The 19,080-nt window shown below is 46.1% G+C and overlaps 1 protein-coding gene across 1 annotated transcript in view; it reads left to right on the top strand.

The window, feature by feature from the left end:
* The first annotated feature begins 3,939 nt into the window (after window positions 1–3,939).
* Window positions 3,940–19,080, top strand: part of NOX5 (NADPH oxidase 5) — a 46,347-nt gene continuing 31,206 nt past the window's right edge. Inside the window, exons 1-8 of the mRNA XM_065940589.1 lie at window positions 3,940–4,026; window positions 8,184–8,307; window positions 10,000–10,150; window positions 12,320–12,530; window positions 13,507–13,741; window positions 15,147–15,300; window positions 15,478–15,656; window positions 18,249–18,431. Coding sequence (XP_065796661.1) covers window positions 3,977–4,026; window positions 8,184–8,307; window positions 10,000–10,150; window positions 12,320–12,530; window positions 13,507–13,741; window positions 15,147–15,300; window positions 15,478–15,656; window positions 18,249–18,431 — 1,287 coding nt within the window. The 5' untranslated portion in view covers window positions 3,940–3,976. The remainder of the gene's footprint in view (window positions 4,027–8,183; window positions 8,308–9,999; window positions 10,151–12,319; window positions 12,531–13,506; window positions 13,742–15,146; window positions 15,301–15,477; window positions 15,657–18,248; window positions 18,432–19,080) is intronic.

Consider the following 19,080-nt stretch of genomic DNA (forward strand, 5'->3'; position numbering starts at 1 on the left):
CAGATAAAGACAAATATTTTATCACTAATATGTTGAATCTCAAAAATAGTACAAATGAATCTACATACAACACAGATTTGGGATTAATAGATACAAACTAGTATACATAACATAGATAAGGAACAAAGATTTACTACATAGGACAGGGAACTATATTCAATATCTTGTAATAACCTATAATAGAAAACACTGAAAAATATATAGAGAGATAGATAGATAACTGAATCACTTTATTTCCTTGGTTTACAGTATTGTAAAAGTAGGAAGTAAAAAAATACCTGGAGTAACAGGCAAGTTTGGCCTTGGAGTACAAAATGAAGCAGGACAAAGGTTAATAGAGTTTTGCCAAGAGAACCAACTGGTCATTGCAAACACCCTCTTCCAACAACACAAGAGATCACTCTATACAGTGGACATCACCAGATGGTCAATACTGAAATCAGATTGATTATATTCTTTGTAGCTGAAGATGAAGAAGCTCTATACAGTCAGCAAAAACAAGACCGGGAGCTGACTGTGGCTCACCTCAACTCCCCATTGCAAAATTCAGACTTAAATTGAAGAGCTTAGGGAAAATCACTAGGCCATTCAGGTATGACCTAAATCAAATCCCTTATGATTATACAGTGGAAGTGACAAATAGATTCAAGGGATTAGATCTGATAGAGAGCCTGAAGAACTATGAATGGAGGTTTATAACATTGTACAGGAGGCAGTGATCAAAACCATCCCCAAGAAAAAGAAATGCAAAAAGGCAAAATGGTTGTTTTACAAATAGCTGAGGAAAGAAGAGAAGCGAAAGGCAAAGGAGAAAAAGAATGATATGCCCATCTGAATGCAGAGTTCCAGAGACTAGCAAGGAGAGATAAGAAAGCCTTTTTAAGTAAATAATGCAAAGAAATGGAGGAAAACAATAGAATGGGAAAGACTAGAGATCTCTTCAAGAAATTTAGAGATAAAAAGGGAACATTTCATGCAAAGATGGGCACAATAAAGGACAGAAACTGAATGGATCTAATAGAAGCAGAAGATATTAAGAAAAGGTGGCAAGAATACACAGAACTATACAAAGAAGATCTTAATGACCTGAATAACAATGGTGTGATCACTCACCTAGAGCCAGACATCCTGGAATGTGAAGTCAAGTGGGATTTAGGAAGCATCACTATGAACAAAGCTAGTGGAGGTGATGGAATTCCAGCTGAGCTATTTCAAGTCCTAAAAGTTGATGCTGCTAAAGTGCTGCACTCAATATGCCAGAAAATTTGGAAAACTCTGCAGTGGCTACAGGACTGGAAAAGGTCAGTTTTCATTCCAGTCCCAAAGAAGAGCAATGCCAAAGAATGTTCAAGCTACTGCACAATTGTACTCATTTCACATGATGGCAAAGTAATGCTCAAAAATCCTTCAAGCCTTAAATCCAGGCTTCAACAGTATGTGAACCAAGAACTTGCAGATGTCCAAGCTGGACTTAGAAAAGGCAGAGGAACCAGAGATAAAATTGTCAACATCCATTGCATCATAGAAAAAGCTAGAGAATTCCAGAAAAACATCAACTTCTGCTTTATTGACTACGCTGAAGCCTTTGAATTTGTAGATTACAACAAACTGTGGAAAATTCTTAAAGAGATGGGAATACCAAACCATCTTACCTGCCTCCTGCGAAACCTGTATGCAAGTCAAGAAGCAACAGTTAGAACTGGACATGGAACAACGGACTGGTTCCAAATTGGAAAGGGAGTACATCAAGGCTGTATATTGTCACCCTGCTTATTTAACCTATATGCAGAATACATGATGTGAAATGCACTGGGCTGGATGAAGCACAAGCTAGAATCAAGATTGCCAAGAGAAATATCAATAACCTCAGATATGCAGATGATATTCTACCCTTATGGCAGAAAGTGAAGAGCTTCTTGATGAAAGTGAAAGAGGAGAGTGAAAAAGTTGGCTTAAAACTCAACATTCAAAAAATGAAGATCATGGCATCCAGTCCCATCACTTCATGGCAAATAGATGGGGAAACAATGGAAACAGTGACAGACTTTAAGGGCTCCAAAATTACTGCAGATGGTGACTGCAGTCTTGAAATCAAAAGATTCTTGAACCTTGGAAGAAAAGGAATGACAAACCTAGACAGTATATTAGAAAGCAGAGACATTATTTTGCCAACAAAATAATATAACAAAAGGTCTATATAGTCTATATAGTCAAACCTATGGTTTTTCCAGTAGTCATATATGTGTGTGAGAGTTGGGCCATAAAGAAGGCTGAGCACTGAAGAATTGATGCTTTTGAACTGTGGTGTTGGAGAAGACTCTTCCGAGTCCCTTGGACTGCAAGGAGATCCAACTAGTCCATCCTAAAGGAGATCAGTCCTGAATATTCATTGGAAGGACTGATTGTGAAGCTGAAGCTCCAGTACTTAGGCCACCTGATGTGAAGAGCTAACTCATTGGAAAAGACCCTGATGCTGGGAAAGATTGAAGGCAGGAGAAGGGGATGACAGAAACAAGATGGTTGGATGGCATCATCGACTCAATGGACATGAGTCTGAGCAAACTCTGGGAGATCGTGAGGGACAGGGAAGCCTGGTGTGCAGCAGGCCACAGGGTCACAACTGAGCAACTGAATAATAAAAAAGCTCAAATATTTCAGTAAAAATTACTTTTTTAAATCGAGTGAACTCTATGACCCTGAAGTCTCTCCAGTCCTGAGTTTAAGAAAAGCAAATCAAATCTAATAAACTAAAACCAAATCAAACACTAAACTCCTGGATTGTTGTCATCACATCATAAAACCTGGACAGTTCCCCCTGAAGGAAAAACAGATGCTCTTTATACTTTCTGATACTCTGTCTTAAACCATTTGGACCCAATACATTTGATCTCTTGCCACAATGGAAGGCAAGCACTTGCCAAGGTCATCAAATAAGTTCCACAGAACTCATCTTCCCTTGGGACTTAGTCAAATGAGAACAGCTGAGCCTGTGAGCAGAGGAGCATGAGAGTCACAGCAGAGGGATTTGAGGGAACATTTCAGGTTCAGGGGCTACCATGACTGTCACTCAAGGAGCCCTTTAAATGTCCCACCAGGGGCCAAACAATTGGAGAAACTTCTTTAAAACAAAGCAATAAATATTTCCCTCATTTTGGAAATGAACCAGGAACATCTAAAACAACCAATAGGAAGTCCTAATGCGCAACAGAGTCTAGGAGTATCAGTCTGAGTTGACATCTTACCAGACAGGAGAAAAAGTGAAAAGCACTTGGAATTTTCATTGCAGGGTGGCTTTATCTAAATGACTGCACAATTTCTTTTTGTGTTTTAACAAACAGAGCTTGCAGATCACCAATTTCCCCCAGACCCTTGGACAGAAACCCTTACAGATGACTGTTCCAGCTTATTTTTACACAGGACATTGGGTCCGAGTTGCACTCCCCACATGGTTAAATGCAATCTCCAGATTGAATTCTTGCTGAGCTGCCTGGACATGTTACTTCACTTCTCTGAGCTTCACTTTCCACATCTGCAGAGTGTGGTGCTAACACCCCCAAGCAGGGTGGGTTACATATTCAGTCAGGCACCTTGTGTGAAGTCCTCAGCATTTTTGTTGGTAACTGATAGGACTGTGGGCCATGAAGTCTCATGGGGCACTTTTTTTCATGGTGCATTTCTAGACCTGCCCAGTCTCCTTGAGGGAGGGAAAGTGGAAGGTACTTGACTAGATGGAACATAGCCAACATCCTTCCTAGGAAAAGGCTTGCCCCACTCTGCACCAGGCCTCCTTCTTAAAATTTCTCTGTAACAAGCTGGCTACCAGCCAGCACATGGCTCAGTGAGCAGCTGTGGGTGTGAGCAGCATTTTAGGAAAGGCAGGAAGAGTAGCTGGGGAGAGATAAACTGTGGGCTTCTGGACGCAGGCTGCTGTACGGACAGCAGCCTTTCCGGGACCTGTGGTCTAAAAGCGAAGAAGATGAGTGCGCCGGGAGACACAGCCTGGACAGACTCTGAAGGCTTCAGAGGGTGAGTGGCTCATTTGTCTCACTTTCCATGCCAGGGATAAGGGAAAGGCAGGAGTGCTCATTCTTTTGGGGGTCCACAAAGGGTAGACTACCTGTGGCAGAAGGAAGGAGACCCGAGCACGCTCTTGTCTGGTTACGAGCAAGCTATACAATCTTGAGCAAGTCATCTGCCCTCTCTGGGCCTGTTTTCTAATCTATAAAATAAGGAACTGGCCAAGTCTAATAACCAGACTAATAACCATACCTAACATTTGTGCAGTGTTTACGAGTTTCACTTTTGAAATAGAATCTGATTGGGTCCCCGTGGCAACCCTTGGTTGAAGGATTGACTGTCACTTTTACAGATGAAGAGGGCTTCCCAGGTGGCACTAGTGATAAAAAAAAAAAAACTCACCTGCCAAATGCAGAAGACGTAAAAGACATAGGTTCGATTCCAGGAATCGAAGATCCCCTGGAGAAAGAAATGGCAACCCACTCCAGTATTCTTGCCATGAACAGAGGAGCCTGGCAGGCTACAATCCATGGGTTTGCCAAGAACACAACTGAAGCGACTTAGCACACACGAACACACAGATGAGGAAACTATCACACACTGGGGCCAGTGGACCTAAGAACCTGGTCTTCTGGGGACAGTCTGGCCTCTCGTCAACACCAGGTTCCCCTGGAGCTCTGAAACCTGCAGATTCCCAGCTTCTTGTTGAGGACTACCTCCTTTTCCCTACCCTCCCTCACTCTTTACTTCCCACCAGTTGTCTCTTCTCCAGCCTCTTCGCAGAGTTTCCTCTCTCATCCTGTAGGCCAGGCACAATATTTCCGAGACGAGGGAGGTTAACATTTGATACCCTGCCCCCGTGCTCCCTGGGTTAGCACTTGTGTGCAGCCTGTTTCCTAGAACTCGATCTGCTTTGTGGAATGTCTTCCTGTGGGGTCCCGAGAAAAGTAGTAGGTGAGGCTGTTTAACCTTCAGGGCCGTGCTTCTCCAGGCGTGAGCCTGGACCGTGTTGTGTGGGTCACAGACATTCAGGGTTCTGCCTACATATGCAGATTCCTGGGCCCTGCCCCGAGTTTGGTGGGTCAGAAGGGGCATTTCACCATCTTCCCCTGTTTCTGACAAGCACTTACCAGGGCCTGGGAACCATGCTCTTAGGAGACTGCCCTGCTGGGCTGCAGAGGGCTGTTGATAGACTTCTGAGAAGTGAACCACACTTATATTACTAAAATAAGTCCTTCCTGATGATGATGATAATTGATTTTTACTTTCTGGCCATGCCATGTGGCATGTGAGATCTTAGGTCCTCGATCAGGGATCGAACTCTCATCCCCTGTAGTGGAAGCTTGGAGTCTTAACCACTGGATCGCCAGAGAAGCCCTGATTTTTTAAGTAAACTTTAGGATTTAACTAGGTTATATTTTAGAGTTTTGCATCTCTGTAAGTGAAACTTGTCTAGAATTTTCTCTTTTCGCATGCTGTCTTCAGTGGGCTTGGGTAATGATAGCTTTGTAAAATAAACTAGGGATCTTATGGTCATTTTCTGCAATCTGAGATGGTTTGACATTGGACTTATTTTCTGAAGATTAGAGAAAGTTCAACTGTGAAAACAAGTTGGGCCTGACATTATTTTAAATGTTGACATTTAGCCCCCTTACTATTTAAATGATTATTGGTCTGTTCAGATTGTTACTTCTTGAAATTAATTCATTTCTCTATGTTCACCAATCACTTGCACACAATACTCATATTTCTGTAGCCATTTTCTGGATTCTGTTGCCTTTCTCAATATTAATATTTTATTTTTTCACTTTCTCTAATCACGCTTTTTTACTTAGTATTTTCATAGGACCGGCTTGTTTTTTTCACTATGAGCATGCACGCTTAGTCACTCAGTCATGTCCGACTGTGACTACACGGACTATAGCCCTCCAGGCTCCTCTGCTCATGGGATTCTCCAGGCAAGAATACTGGAGTGGGTAGCCGTTCCCTTCTTTAGGGGATCTTGCTAACTCAGGGATCAAACCTGGTTCACCTGCATTGCAGGTGGATTCTTTACCATCTGAGCCACCAGGGAAGCCCTTTTTTCACTATCCTGAGGCATAATTGATGTACAATTATTAATAAAAATGAACAATTTGATGAGTATTGACATATGCATGCATCTGTAAAACCATTGCTATAACCAAAATCAGTTTACCATTTTGACCTTTTTTTTTCCAGTTTTCTAGTTTCTTAATTTCAGATTTTATACTTGATTCTATCCTTCTATTCATGTATGTGTGTGTTTCATTCTTTTTCTAGTTTCTTAAGTGAAAGCCCATTTATTTCATTTTTCAGAAGGTTATACTCCATTATAGTTATAAAATATTAGCTACATTCCCTGTGTTGTACAATATATCCTTGTAGCTTATTTTATACATAGTAGTTGTACCTCTTAACCCCTTATCTCTATCTTTCCTCTCCACCTGTCCTCTCCCTACGAGTAAACACTAGTTTGTTCTCTATATCTGTGGATCTGTTTCTTTTCCATTATGTTAACAGTATGTTTTAGTTTTTACATTCCACGTATAAGTGATATCATAAAATATTTGTCTTTCTCTGACTCTTTTCACTTTAACTCATTATTTTTAATCTTATTTATATATACAATAAATTCTCATTTTTTGTGGTAGCTGTATTCTGTAAAGTCACCACAAACCCTGAATGAGGAAATTCTGCACCTTTATTCCTGGGAAAAATAAATACAGGATTTGGTTCCTACCAGCTGATGGGCACACAGTTTTCGTATAATGATCAAAACATGATTTTGTTTTATGTGTTTCTGTTTAAAGACTCCTTGAAAAGCAGAAATTGTTGATTCATTAACATAGACCTGATGGTCAACAGCACTAGAACTCATGTCTGAACAAAGCTTATCTAACAATGTAATTTCTGCATAAGGCAGATCACAGACTTTTGTGCTTAGGAGCACTAGACAGTGTTTTGTATTTCCTAGGGGCCATTTTAAAGAGCAAAATCACCAGTGAAGAGTGCAAAAATGTCAAACACACAACACCGAATAGATTGTGGGAAAGGCATTTGTTTATAGTCCGAGAGCTGAGACAAGTAGGCAGATTGTCGCTTGTGTTGACCTCAACAGGAAACACGCACATCAAGTGACTCACATGCATTCCCACTTTACCCATGTCCACAGTGATCTCAGAAAGGCTGCAAGTATAAGGGGGTTACAAAAAGCCTACTTTTAGCGAGTAGGCTTATTTCCATATATGGAATCTGCAGATAACGAGGATTGACTGTAGCTAAATTATTTAGTTATATTAAACTCATGGGATATAGACAAAAGCCATTCTCACGAAGGAAATTTAGAGAATAAGATGACATAAATTCTCACTCATTGACTCATCATTGACTCAAGTTTGGATTGCTGGGTTCTGATGCCACACAAAGTGTTAATCTCTGTTCTCATCACAGTTTAGCTAGCCCATCTGTGAGGGTTTAAGATGGCTGATGCCCTTGTGACATTGCTGATACATCCTGGACCTGGAAAGTCAAGCCTTCAGTCTCAGCCCTTGCATGGCTTATACTTGAAATGTTCAGGCAGAGGGTGGAGGTTCTTGGGTGTGATGGGAAAAGCAGTGGCCTTGGAGTTGACCTGCTGAATAAATTCTGCTAAATAACTGAAGTGCTCTGAGCCTGTTTCCTCCCTGTAAAATGTCTTAGGGAGGAAGGGAGCTCAGAGTGGTCGAGTACTTTACATTTGGTAACAAGGACCAAAGCAAAGAGTGAGTGGGAAGGATTCGGAGCACAGTAAAGAGCTGGATAAATGTGAGGTGGGATGTCGCTGTCACCATGTTAATAACACCCATGGAGTGAGCCATTCTCGGAACTTAAGCCCATCGTCTGAGGTCCAGTTCATTGGGGCCCTGTCATCCCAGAACCTAAAGAGACTTAAAGCCTGGGTCAGTCAATGCCCTAGATGGAAGGAAGAGACTTAAAGACAAGAAGAAGCAGCTGTGGGGAAGCACTGCTCCCACACTGAAGTTAGTTCAACCACTTGGGAAGCCTGAGACCCCAGCTGGAGGAAGACAGAGGTCCTGGGGCCACTGTGAGGCCTCCTGAGCCCTTGGACACCCCAAACCCACCCACCTGTCTCTTTTGTCTCCCAGCACCATGACTTCCGAGGAAGACGCCAAGTGGCTTCAGTGGGTGACGCACCAGTTTAAGACCATTGCGGGAAAAGATGGGGAGATTAACCTGCAAGACTTCAAAAAAGCCCTGCAGGTGAAAGAGGCAAGTGTCTGCTCCAGAAGTGGGGACCCTGTGCTTATATTTTGTAGAGGAGGAGCAATCTGGTTTCCAGGACACAGTACCTCACAAGGAGGGAAAAGTCTCTGCTACTGGGGCCCTTCCATCCATGGTGGTAGCCATGGCCTCCTGGGATCTTTCAAACAACACATGAAGTTGGAAATCAGTAGCTTGTCAAATCTTAAGAAATATTATTGACCTTACATTTACTGCCAGCCTCATGGGCAGAGGTGATGCCAAGACTTAAGTTCCTGCCAAAAAACCAAATTTTTCCATGGTTTGTACCCATTAAAGGCCTGTTTGCACTGCCACTCCATCCCCAGTCCTCTGTCTCGGTGTCATAGGTCCTCTGCCTATCCCCATAACAGTCTGCGTGCCTGACAAAAAGTGGAGACATTAGCAGAGAGGAGGGTGGGGTGAGCCTGCAAATGCCAACCTCTCCGCAGTTGTCCTCTGGGATGGCCTCTCGTGGTGGCCTGTATCCTTGATGGGAGTGAGACAAGGAGCATTTGAATGCCCCTGTTTGGATGGGAGGGCCCCTCACTTGCTGGTACCAGGGGCACTGCTTTGAACTCTAAACATTGTCTCCTTTCATAGTCAATATGGGGAAGGGTAAAAAGGCCTTCTGCCTAATTGGGGCTATAAGATATCTTAAGATGAAGGCCATTCGGGATGGTAGAGTAATATTAGGAGAGTGATAAAGGCATTACTAAAGGGACCCAGGTGAAAAAGAGTAAGGCCAAAGCAGGGCTGACTGCCCACAGTGGACCTCGTACTCGTGAACCCATGCTTGTGAACTTAGATCAGACACTAAAGCCCTCAGGCTCCTCACCCTGCCTCAAGGAGTAGATCTCGGCCTGGCATGTCTGTGACACTGACCCAGCCTGTCTTCTTAATTTCTGTGTTTCCAGTGCCTAACACAAGACCTGCCTGGCAAGCAGGGGCTTGTGCAGATATGATTCTTGAATGAATGAATGGTTGAATGATGAATGGAGTGAGTGCACCAGCACCTGAGAACAAGTGCTGTTAAGAACAACTCTACATTAGGAGCACTTAATTGTAGGCTATAGGCAGCCCAAACAACAAGGCAAAGACACAGGTATTCAAGTGGCACCTTCTTTATAAATCCTTCCTGGCTTCACTGTCCCTCGAGGTCACCCGAAGGGGAAAAAGACAGGACCTGGGAGGAGCCTGCAGGGGGACACTCAATCTAACCTTTGTCCCAAGTTGAGTAAGGGGCCACCAGAGGTCTGGACTGCAAGGCTGATGAGAGTGGTGGGTTATGGAGACAGAGAGCCTTTGGAAATTACCAGGCCTGAGAGCCAGAAGGGAGCCCAGGACCCAGACACAAGCCTATCCTCGCTAGAGGGATCTGAACAGTTCTCCTACCAGAGCCCAGAGATGTTCTCAGCTGACAGGATGGGCCATGGACACTGTCCCCTGGTGTGGCTTCATTGGGCAGATCACAGGCTGTTTTCAGTCACTTGAGTCCTCCCTGAATCCCACCACCCCATGGCACATGCACACACACACACACACACAGAGACACACACACACACACACAGAGACACACACACACACACACACACACACAGACACACACACAGAGTGAATGAATTCAAAGCCCAGGCTCCATGGCCACATTTGTACCCATCTCCTGTCCTCCTCTGGCCACAGTCTTTCTTTGCTGAGAGATTCTTTGTCCTGTTTGACTCGGATGGAAGTGGCACCATCACACTTCAGGAGCTGCAGGAGGCACTGACCCTGCTCATCCACGGCAGCCCCATGGACAAACTCAAATTCCTCTTCCAGGTGTATGACGTCGACGGTAAGCATCCTTGGTGGGATGGGAGGAGGACTCTGAGGGAGGGACAAAGGGAACGGGCCGTCTCAGTGACTGCCCAGCACTGGGCTAATGTCTCCAGCTGCTGTTGTGCTCCTGGGCACGGCCCTCTAGCCTATGGGGTTTCTCTAGCTCCTGTGTGATTTTGGCTATGAAAAAGGGCCTGTTATCACTTTGGAAGGACTTTGGAAGTCCAAATCAAGGAATTATTTCTTTTAAAAGAGACTTACACACATCCATAGCCTTTTTGGATCAGATAGGGAAGGCTTCAACCCATCCTGTGCAATAGTTGGTCTTGAGGTTGGGGGGCTCCCTCTTTCCAGGTTTTAAGAACCTGGTCCTTGGATTTATTTGTGAAGGAACTGCTCCTTCCTTTGCATTTTTAGTGGGAGTTTGCAGTGCCTTTGGGGCATAATCATAGATCACCTTCTGAATGTGTCCAAGGTTAATAATATATCTCAGGGCCTGGTTCACACCCTCATCCCTTAGAATTCGTCAGTAGTAAGAAAAGGCCTCCACAGGTCATTTCAAATGGGCTTCATCACAGATTATTGCCGGGGCTACATGGACCCTGAGCAGTGCGGTAGGAAACAAGTGGTCCAGGGTTCACGAGTTTCTTGGCAGGGCTTTACTAAGGTTTGCTTTAAGGTATGGTTCATGATGGCTCTTGCCTTCATGGCTCTTGCCTTAGGCTCTTGCCTAAGCTGAAGGACAGGAGGTGTGACTGGAGAGTGGTATGTTAGACTCTGCATCGTACTTTGATTACAGTCTTTGACTTTGGCACAAGTATTGATCACAGTACCAATAAGACTTCCATTTATATGTAGCTACTTTCTTCCAAATACTATGTTGTTGTTGTTGTTCAGTCACCCAGTCATGTCTGACTCTTTGTGACCCCATGAACTGCAACATGCCAGGCCTCCCTGTCCCTCACCATCTCCTGAAGTTTGCCTAAGTTCATGTCCATCACATTGGTGATACCGTCCAGCCATCTTGTGCTCTGACCCCCTCTTCTCCTTCTGCCCTCAATCTTTCCCAGCATCAGGGACTTTTCCAATGAGTCAGCTGTTCGCATCAGATGACCAAAATACCGGAGCTTCAGTTTCAGCATCAGTCCTTTCTGCTTTATGATTATCTATTATCCTTGAACCAATACTGAAAGGGAGGAATAATTAGCCCCATTTTAGAGATAAGCAAAGTCACAAGACTCTAAAGGATTTATAGCCCACCATCACACAGTAAGGGGCAGAAGCATATTGCTACCTCGTGTGTCTATATCCAAACCAAGTCAAGAAATTTCTAATCAAGTGTCCTACTACTTATGAAGAATGAAAATACATACAGAAAAAAAAAAAAAAAAAGCCTCGGATCCCATCTCACTTGATACAGTTGTTTCTCCAGTTAGTTCCAGGATCCCTGTGGATACCCAAACCCATGGACGCTCAAGTCCTTTATATAAAATGTAGACATACAATCAACCCTTGATACCTGTGGGTTCATCCATCCACAGATTCAACCAACTGTGATCGAATTTGTAGATGAGGAACCCCTCTGTACTGAGGGTCAACTGTAGTTTTGGCTTCCTTTTCACATCACTCTTAGCCACTCATGTTCTCATAAGGTCACAACCCTGGACTTGAGGGACCAGCTGTGGCCTCTCAGGACAACATGGATGGATGAGCAGCGTCTGCTACAATTTGGGGAACAAAGAGAAACCTCTTCACTACCACCTCATATACAATTTGCCTCTGAATAACTGGGGCTCTGGGCACATAGCTCCTTAGAGATTAAGTAAGCAAGTGTATCTTCTGGGCAGATGGTCTTGGAAGTTGAGTGGTACTTAGAGAGGAGGCTGCAGATTCTAGAGGAAGGCATGCACTGAGGCCAAAGATTCTCCATGCTTGGGAAGGTGTTTGCCTCTGTTGAGCCCCGCAGTAGGGAGCCATGGAAGGTTTGTGAGCTGGAGGTGCCATATGTCCTTTGATTGCCTAGTCTTTACTCCTAAAGACATCAGGTTGGCAGAAACCTGAACAAACAGGAAGTTAACCCCACGATGCAATGGTTGTGCAAGGCAGGGGGAGTTTGCAAGTACAGAGTGAGGTGGGAGGGAGGTGGGAGCAGGTCCCCACTAGGCTTCATCTTCGCCTGAAACAGGCAGCGGTTCCATCGACCCTGACGAGCTGCGCACCGTGCTGCAGTCGTGCCTGCACGAGAGCGCCATCTCGCTGCCCCAGGAGAAGCTGGACCAGCTGGCGCTGGCGCTCTTCGAGTCGGCCGACAAGGACTGCAGCGGCACCATCACCTTCGAAGAGCTCCGAGACGAGCTGCAGCGCTTCCCCGAGGTCATGGAGAACCTGACCATCAGGTACCGCCCTGGCTGGTGCAGTGACACAGCCTGTGCTGGGATTAGAGTCCAGGTGCGAAGTGTGGCCTGAGCACCAGCAGGATCCCTCGGCCTGGCCCTGCCACCCCGGTCGGCCCCCCCAGCCCAGCCCCTTGAGTTCCCTCCCTGGCCCAGCTTAGCTCCTCTGCCCACTTTCTCTTGGGGCCAAATGTCTGTCCTGCCCTCTGCAGGGCAGCTGTTGTCATGCGTGCATTTTCTACAGGGTTCCTTAAGAATCAACTCAATGTTAAGCACCAGCTATGTGCTGGGCATTTTTACAAGTATATCATTGCATAACATGGAAAAGGAAATTGAAGTTACACAAAGAGTGAAGTAACAAAAAGACATTAAAACTATTTCACCTGAAGTAACATGCCTAGGTGCACACAAATACTTAGCAAAGACATTTATTTATTCAACTTGTTCGAGCAGCTACTCTGTACCAAGCCTTGTTCTCAATAATGGCAGAGCTCTGCTGGGGTTGCATTCCAGGCTGAGACACAGGTAATTTATACCAATAAACAAATACATAAACTAGACAAGTACAAATTTGATAGGCGCTGTGGAGAAAACAATATAAAAAGGGTGTAACAACAGACCTGTTTGTCTGACTCCAAGTTCTGAATAGTGCCACTTTTGTACTTCATTCTTTTTGTGTATTAACTTCAAAAATTTCTCAGATTCTTCCATCTGTTATGATTGTCTCCCCACTCAAGGTAAAAAAAACAAAACAAAAGTCATGGGTATGGTATCAGACAGACAGGAGATTGATCCCAGTTCTACCTAGCTGTGTGACTGTAAGCAAGTCACTTGACCTCCCTTTCCTGATGTAAAAGGAAGCCGGCCTGTTTGCCCCACAGCTCCCAAGAGTTAGGCTGCAGAGGGAGTGCGTCTCCAGGCTCCCACCCCGGTGGTCCCTGCCGCACCTCGCCCCTCTGAGTGGAGTCCTCTCTTACAGTGCTGCTCGCTGGCTAACGCCCCCAGCTCCCCAGCGACACCAGCGCCGACCTCGCCCGCTGACCTCTGCCTACTGGCACAACCACCGCAGCCACGCGCTCTGCCTGGCCGTCTTCGTGGGCCTCCACGTGCTGCTGTTTGCCCTGGCAGCTAGTGCCTACCGGGCCTTCGGAGCCAGCGTCATGGTGGCCAAGGGCTGCGGCCAGTGCCTCAACTTTGACTGCAGCTTCATCGCGGTAGGGCTCTGTGGGCCCAGCGCAGGGAAGCGGGGGGACTGATGTAGGCTCCTCTTAGACTAAATGACCCATGCATGGACACCTGCATTGGCAGCGCATGATGGCACCTTAGAAATCCACTGGGCCGACACTCAGTGATGGGACTAAGGCTCAGAGAGGGGCAGTGAGTTGTCTGTCGTCACACAGCAGGTAAATAATACAGCTCGCATTTTTGTGTGCTTGCTATGTACCAGTCACAGTGCTAACCACTTTCCATAGGGTTATTGACCCTCACAATTACCCTATGGTGGACCCAGACGAGGTTGGGCTAGCTCCTGTGAGGGCTCCAGCCAGAAAGAGAATACTTCAAGAGGGCTTGAATGCCAGAAGGTGATCCTCTGGACCAGAGCCTGAGGTCTCCAAGTGTATTTGATAACACACTTCTACAACTGGAATGAAATAAAACACAACAAAATAAACAAAAAACAAAAAACCCCTCCCAATTACCCAATATATGCTCACCTACTTATATGCATGCCCTGTTATTGTTAGCCAATAGGTTTAGGCACAACATAACTATAAGCCAAGATTCATCTTTAATGATCAGAGATGTACATCTCTAGTTCAAATACTGCTTTTGACACTATCAGTTTCTTACTAGAGTGGGTTTTATTTTTAACCTCATAACTGGCCTCAAAGAATTCACACTAGGAGTGGGAGACACATGACTCATTTTCGTGGTCACTTGCTCTTGCCTTATTAACACTATTTTCAATCTGCATTTTCTCTGTAGGGAATCTTTTTAAGCTACATGTTCTTTCTGAGGGGTAGTTAAGCTTACTTAAGTTAAAAGCAGTTAATGCAATCCACAAATTCACACAATAGGACAGGCATAAATTAAAGCAAATGAGTAAGGGAGAGGGCCCTCGCCATAAGCCCCTTAAAAAAGTGCCGTCTCCCCTCAGGACATCTCAAGAACTACGTGGGACATGGTGCCTGTCTGACCTATGACTAAATGAGGGCTCAATGTCTACACAGAGCCTAAATATTAGTAAAAGCTTATGTGCTTCCCACGTGTTGAGATAAAAGGAATACAAACATTCTGTAAGATTTTCTCTTCCCTGCCCAGTTCTGGAGGTCCTACTTTGGGACCCCAGCTATGGATCTAGGCAGCAATGGAATACTTGAGGGCAGGGGAGGTGGTGATGTCCCCTAGCGCCGCCCATCCTTCAGCCCCGCCCACCACAACCCTGCCCATCCTCCAGCCCCGCCCATCCTCCAGCCCCACCCACCACGCCCCGCCCACACAGCCCCGCCCATTGGTAAGCACAGCCATCTCAGGGGGAGGCAGGGAGACACCTGCTGCGAAGGGGCGGCCAGGTTAGAGAGCGAGCCAGATGGGCTCTCTACCGCTTTGCTTGGCCAGGTGCTGATGCTCAGGCGCTGCCTCACGTGGCTGCGGGCCACGTGGCTGGCTCAGGTCCTGCCGCTGGACCACAACATCCAGTTCCACCAGCTTATGGGCTACGTGGTGGTCGGGCTCTCCCTCGTGCACACCGTGGCGCATGTGGTGAACTTCGGTGAGTAGCCTGGGGCGGGGGTGGGATGGGGATCTGGGCTTTCCGCAAACCACTAATTTATCCCACTCCTGTGTCCCGGTGGGCGGAGAAGGGTGTCCTGGATAAGCTGGATGGGGAGAAGTGGGAACCCCAACAGGAAGGCGCAGTGGGCCGATCTTGTCTTGTGCTCGTCTCCAGCGCTCCAGGCTCAGTCTGAGGCCAGCCCCTTCCAGTTTTGGGAACTCCTGCTCACGACGAGACCTGGCATCGGCTGGGTTCACGGCTTGGCTTCCCCAACCGGCGTGGCTCTGCTCCTGCTGCTGCTCCTCATGTTCGCCTGCTCCAGCTCCTGTGTCCGCAGGAGAGGCCACTTTGAGGTGCCCCAGCCTTTCCCCTTTGCCTGGCCTATCTTGGGCTTCCACCTTCATTTCTTCCTTTTTTTAAAAAAATTAATTTTTATTGGAGTATCAGTTCAGTCGCTCAGTCGTGTCCGACTGTGACCCCATGAATCGCAGCACGCCAGGCCTCCCTGTCCATCACCAACTCCCGGAGTTTACTCAGACTCATGTCCATCGAGTCAGTGATGCCATCCAGCCATCTCATCCTCTGTCGTCCCCTTCTCCTCCTGCCCCCAATCCCTACCAGCATCAGGGTCTTTTCCAATGAGTCAACTCTTCACATGAGGTGGCCAAAGTACTGGGGTTTCAGCTTCAGCATCAGTCCTTCCAATGAACACCCAGGACTGATCTCCTTTAGGATGGACTGGTTGGATCCCTTGCAGTCCAAGGGACTCTCAAGAGTCTTCTCCAACACCACAGTTCAAAAGCATCAATTTTTTGGCGCTCCACTTTCTTCACAGTCCAACTCTCACATCCATACATGACCACTGGAAAAACCATAGACTTGACTAGATGGACCTTTGTTGGCAAAGTAATGTCTCTGCTTTTTAATATGCTATCTAGGTTGGTCATAGCTTTCCTTCCAAGGAGTAAGTGTCTTTTAATTTTATGGCTGCAATCACCATCTGCAGTGATTTTGGAGCCCAAAAAAATAAAGTCTGACACTGTTTCCACTGTTTCCCCATCTATTTTCCATGAAGCGATGGGGCCAGATGCCATGATCTTAGTTTTCTGAATGTTGAGCTTTAAGTCAACTTTTTCACTCTCCTCTTTCACTTTCATCAAGAGGCTTTTTAGTTCCTCTTCACTTTCTGCCATAAGGGTGGTGTCATCTGCATATCTGAGGTTATTGATATTTCTCCTGGCAATCTTGATTCCAGCTTGTGCTTCATCCAGCCCAGCTTTTCTCCTGACATACTCTGCATATAAGTTAAATAAGCAGGGTGACAATATACAGCCGTGACGGACTCCTTTTCCTATTTGGAACCAGTCTGTTGTTCCATGTCCAGTTCTAACTGTTGCTTCCTGACCTGCATACAGGTTTCTCAAGAGGCAGGTCAGGTGATCTGTTATTCCCATCTCTTTCAGAATTTTCCACAGCTTATTGTGATCCACACAGTCAAAGGCTTTGGTGTAGTCAATAAAGCAGAAATAGATGTTTTTCTGGAACTCTTGCTTTTTCGATGATCCAGCGGATATTGGCAATTTGATCTCTGGTTCCTCTGCCTTTTCTAAAACCAGCTTGAACTTCTGGAAGTTCTCAGTTCATGTATTGCCGAAGCCTGGTTTGAAGAATTTTGAGCATTACTTTACTAGCGTGTGAGATGAGTGCAATTGTGTGGTAGTTTGAGCATTCTTTGGCATTGCCTTTCTTAGAGATTGGAATGAAAACTGACCTTTTCCAGTCCTGTGGCCACTGCTGAGTTTTCCAAATTTGCATGCAGTTTTCCAAATTATTGGAATAATAAGTTTTCCAAATTATTGGAGTATAGTTCGTTTCTATTGTTCAGCAAAGTGCGTCACCCACCTTCATTTCATGCTGTGCCCCCTCCAGCTTACTCCAGAGCCCAGGAAGTTCCAGGTGGTTTGCATACTATGGACATGTGACTTGGGTTCTGCCACTGAACTGTGATTTGTGTCTGGCGAGTGAAAATGTTCTGCTCTAAAAGATTCTACCTTTTTTGCTAGCTTATCCTCTTGCTCTAATTGGATTAAACTAGGCTCAAGATGGCACAAAGAGGGCAAGAAACAAGCTCTTGAGAGTTCTAATCCCCACCCCACTCTTTATTGGTCATTCCACTGCTGTCACTTATAAAGCAGAGCTGTGATTCTCTACCTTTGGAGTTATTTTAGAAATTAAATGAGATAATACAGGTGAAGTCAATAACTATACACACCTAGCACGTGGGCACTCTACAAGTGTTAGGTCTAGCTTTGCTTCCCTCTCTCTAGTCTCCTGGAGATATAAAAGGTCCCGGAGGATCTAGTTTGGAGATTGTGTCCCCTGGACTGATCTGGTCGTAGCAGAAACAGACATATATGTATATACAGTCACCTACTCTGAGCCAACAATGACCCTTTGAGGTCATGATCAGCATCCTCACTTGACCCATGAGGAATCTGACTCATAGAAGTAACTTATCAGATGGAGGCCCCAGAGCTAGTAGCCGAGCAGGTGTTAAAACTCGGGGCTTTGCTCTTTCTTCTCTACTGCTAGAACATCATTGCTCTCTTTCCTTCCTTCCCCCCGAGAAAGGGTCAGTGGGTCGGGACACTGGTGCTGATGAGCCCATCAGAGGGGGCAGTCCACCCGGCCCAGAACACGCCCAGGCAGATGTTCCAGGTGTTGGTCACTGGTGCCAAGAATCTTCACTTACAGACTCTCTGAGCCAAGCCCTCAGAACAAAGAGGCAACAGAGCTTCCCATCCCCAATCTCTACCCAAGCCTGTTCCCAGGAGAGGGTGTGTATGGCCAAAGCTCTGGGCATAGTCCTGGCTTTGAGGATGACCGTGAACCTTGGCTCTGTCCCACCCCTGTGCCTTGACATTTTACTCCCCCATCTCCCACAGGTGTTCTACTGGACCCATCTGTCCTACCTCCCCATGTGGCTCCTGCTCATCCTGCATGGGCCCAACTTCTGGAAGTGGCTGCTGGTCCCTGGCACGTTGTTCTTCCTGGAGAAAACCATCAGCCTGGCAGCGTCCCGCATGGCGGCCCTGAACATCGTGGAAGTCAATCTCCTCCCTTCCAAGGTACAAAGGGGGCCCGAGGAGCCAAGAGGTGTCCCAGGTGGTGGGGTGCAGCACCTGGGTACTCTGTTAGACCTCCACCCCCAGGAAATAGGGAGCACGATGGAGGAGACAAGCCAGTGCAAGACTTGGTCCAGCCCTGCCAGAGTGACGCTTCTGGAAGGGGAATGGTGGGTAGGCAGGGTGCTACTAAAGGCCAGGTGTGCATAGAACACCTTCAGTAAGTATGTATTACATGTCTGCAAGGTGGCAGGCCCTGCGCTTGGTGACAGAGATGCAGAGAAAGTGGAGGCACTCTTCTACTCTCCATAGACACACAGGATAATTGGAGAGTTAGCCCTTTCATCAGTGCAGGGCTGTGTTGGAAAGAGAAGAAGAATCTCAGGAGGCATTAAACTCTTTGTTTTTGAGAGATCAGAGAAGCTTCAGAATGAGAGGGGAGCTGCCTTATCAGGGTTTTGAGAGATGAATAGAATTTTGTCGGATAGACAAGACAAGGAAGGGTATTGCTGGGAGAAGGAACAGCGTGGGCAAAGGCAGAGAGTAGTGAAAAGGCATACTGTACTGAAGGGACTACAAGTAATTTGGAGCCAAGGTGCCAGGGAGAAGCTGGAGGCATGGTCAGAGCCTAATGGTGAGTGGCCTCACTCTG

Source organism: Muntiacus reevesi, chromosome 7 (genome assembly GCF_963930625.1).
Source record: "Muntiacus reevesi chromosome 7, mMunRee1.1, whole genome shotgun sequence".
NCBI lineage: Eukaryota > Metazoa > Chordata > Mammalia > Artiodactyla > Cervidae > Muntiacus > Muntiacus reevesi.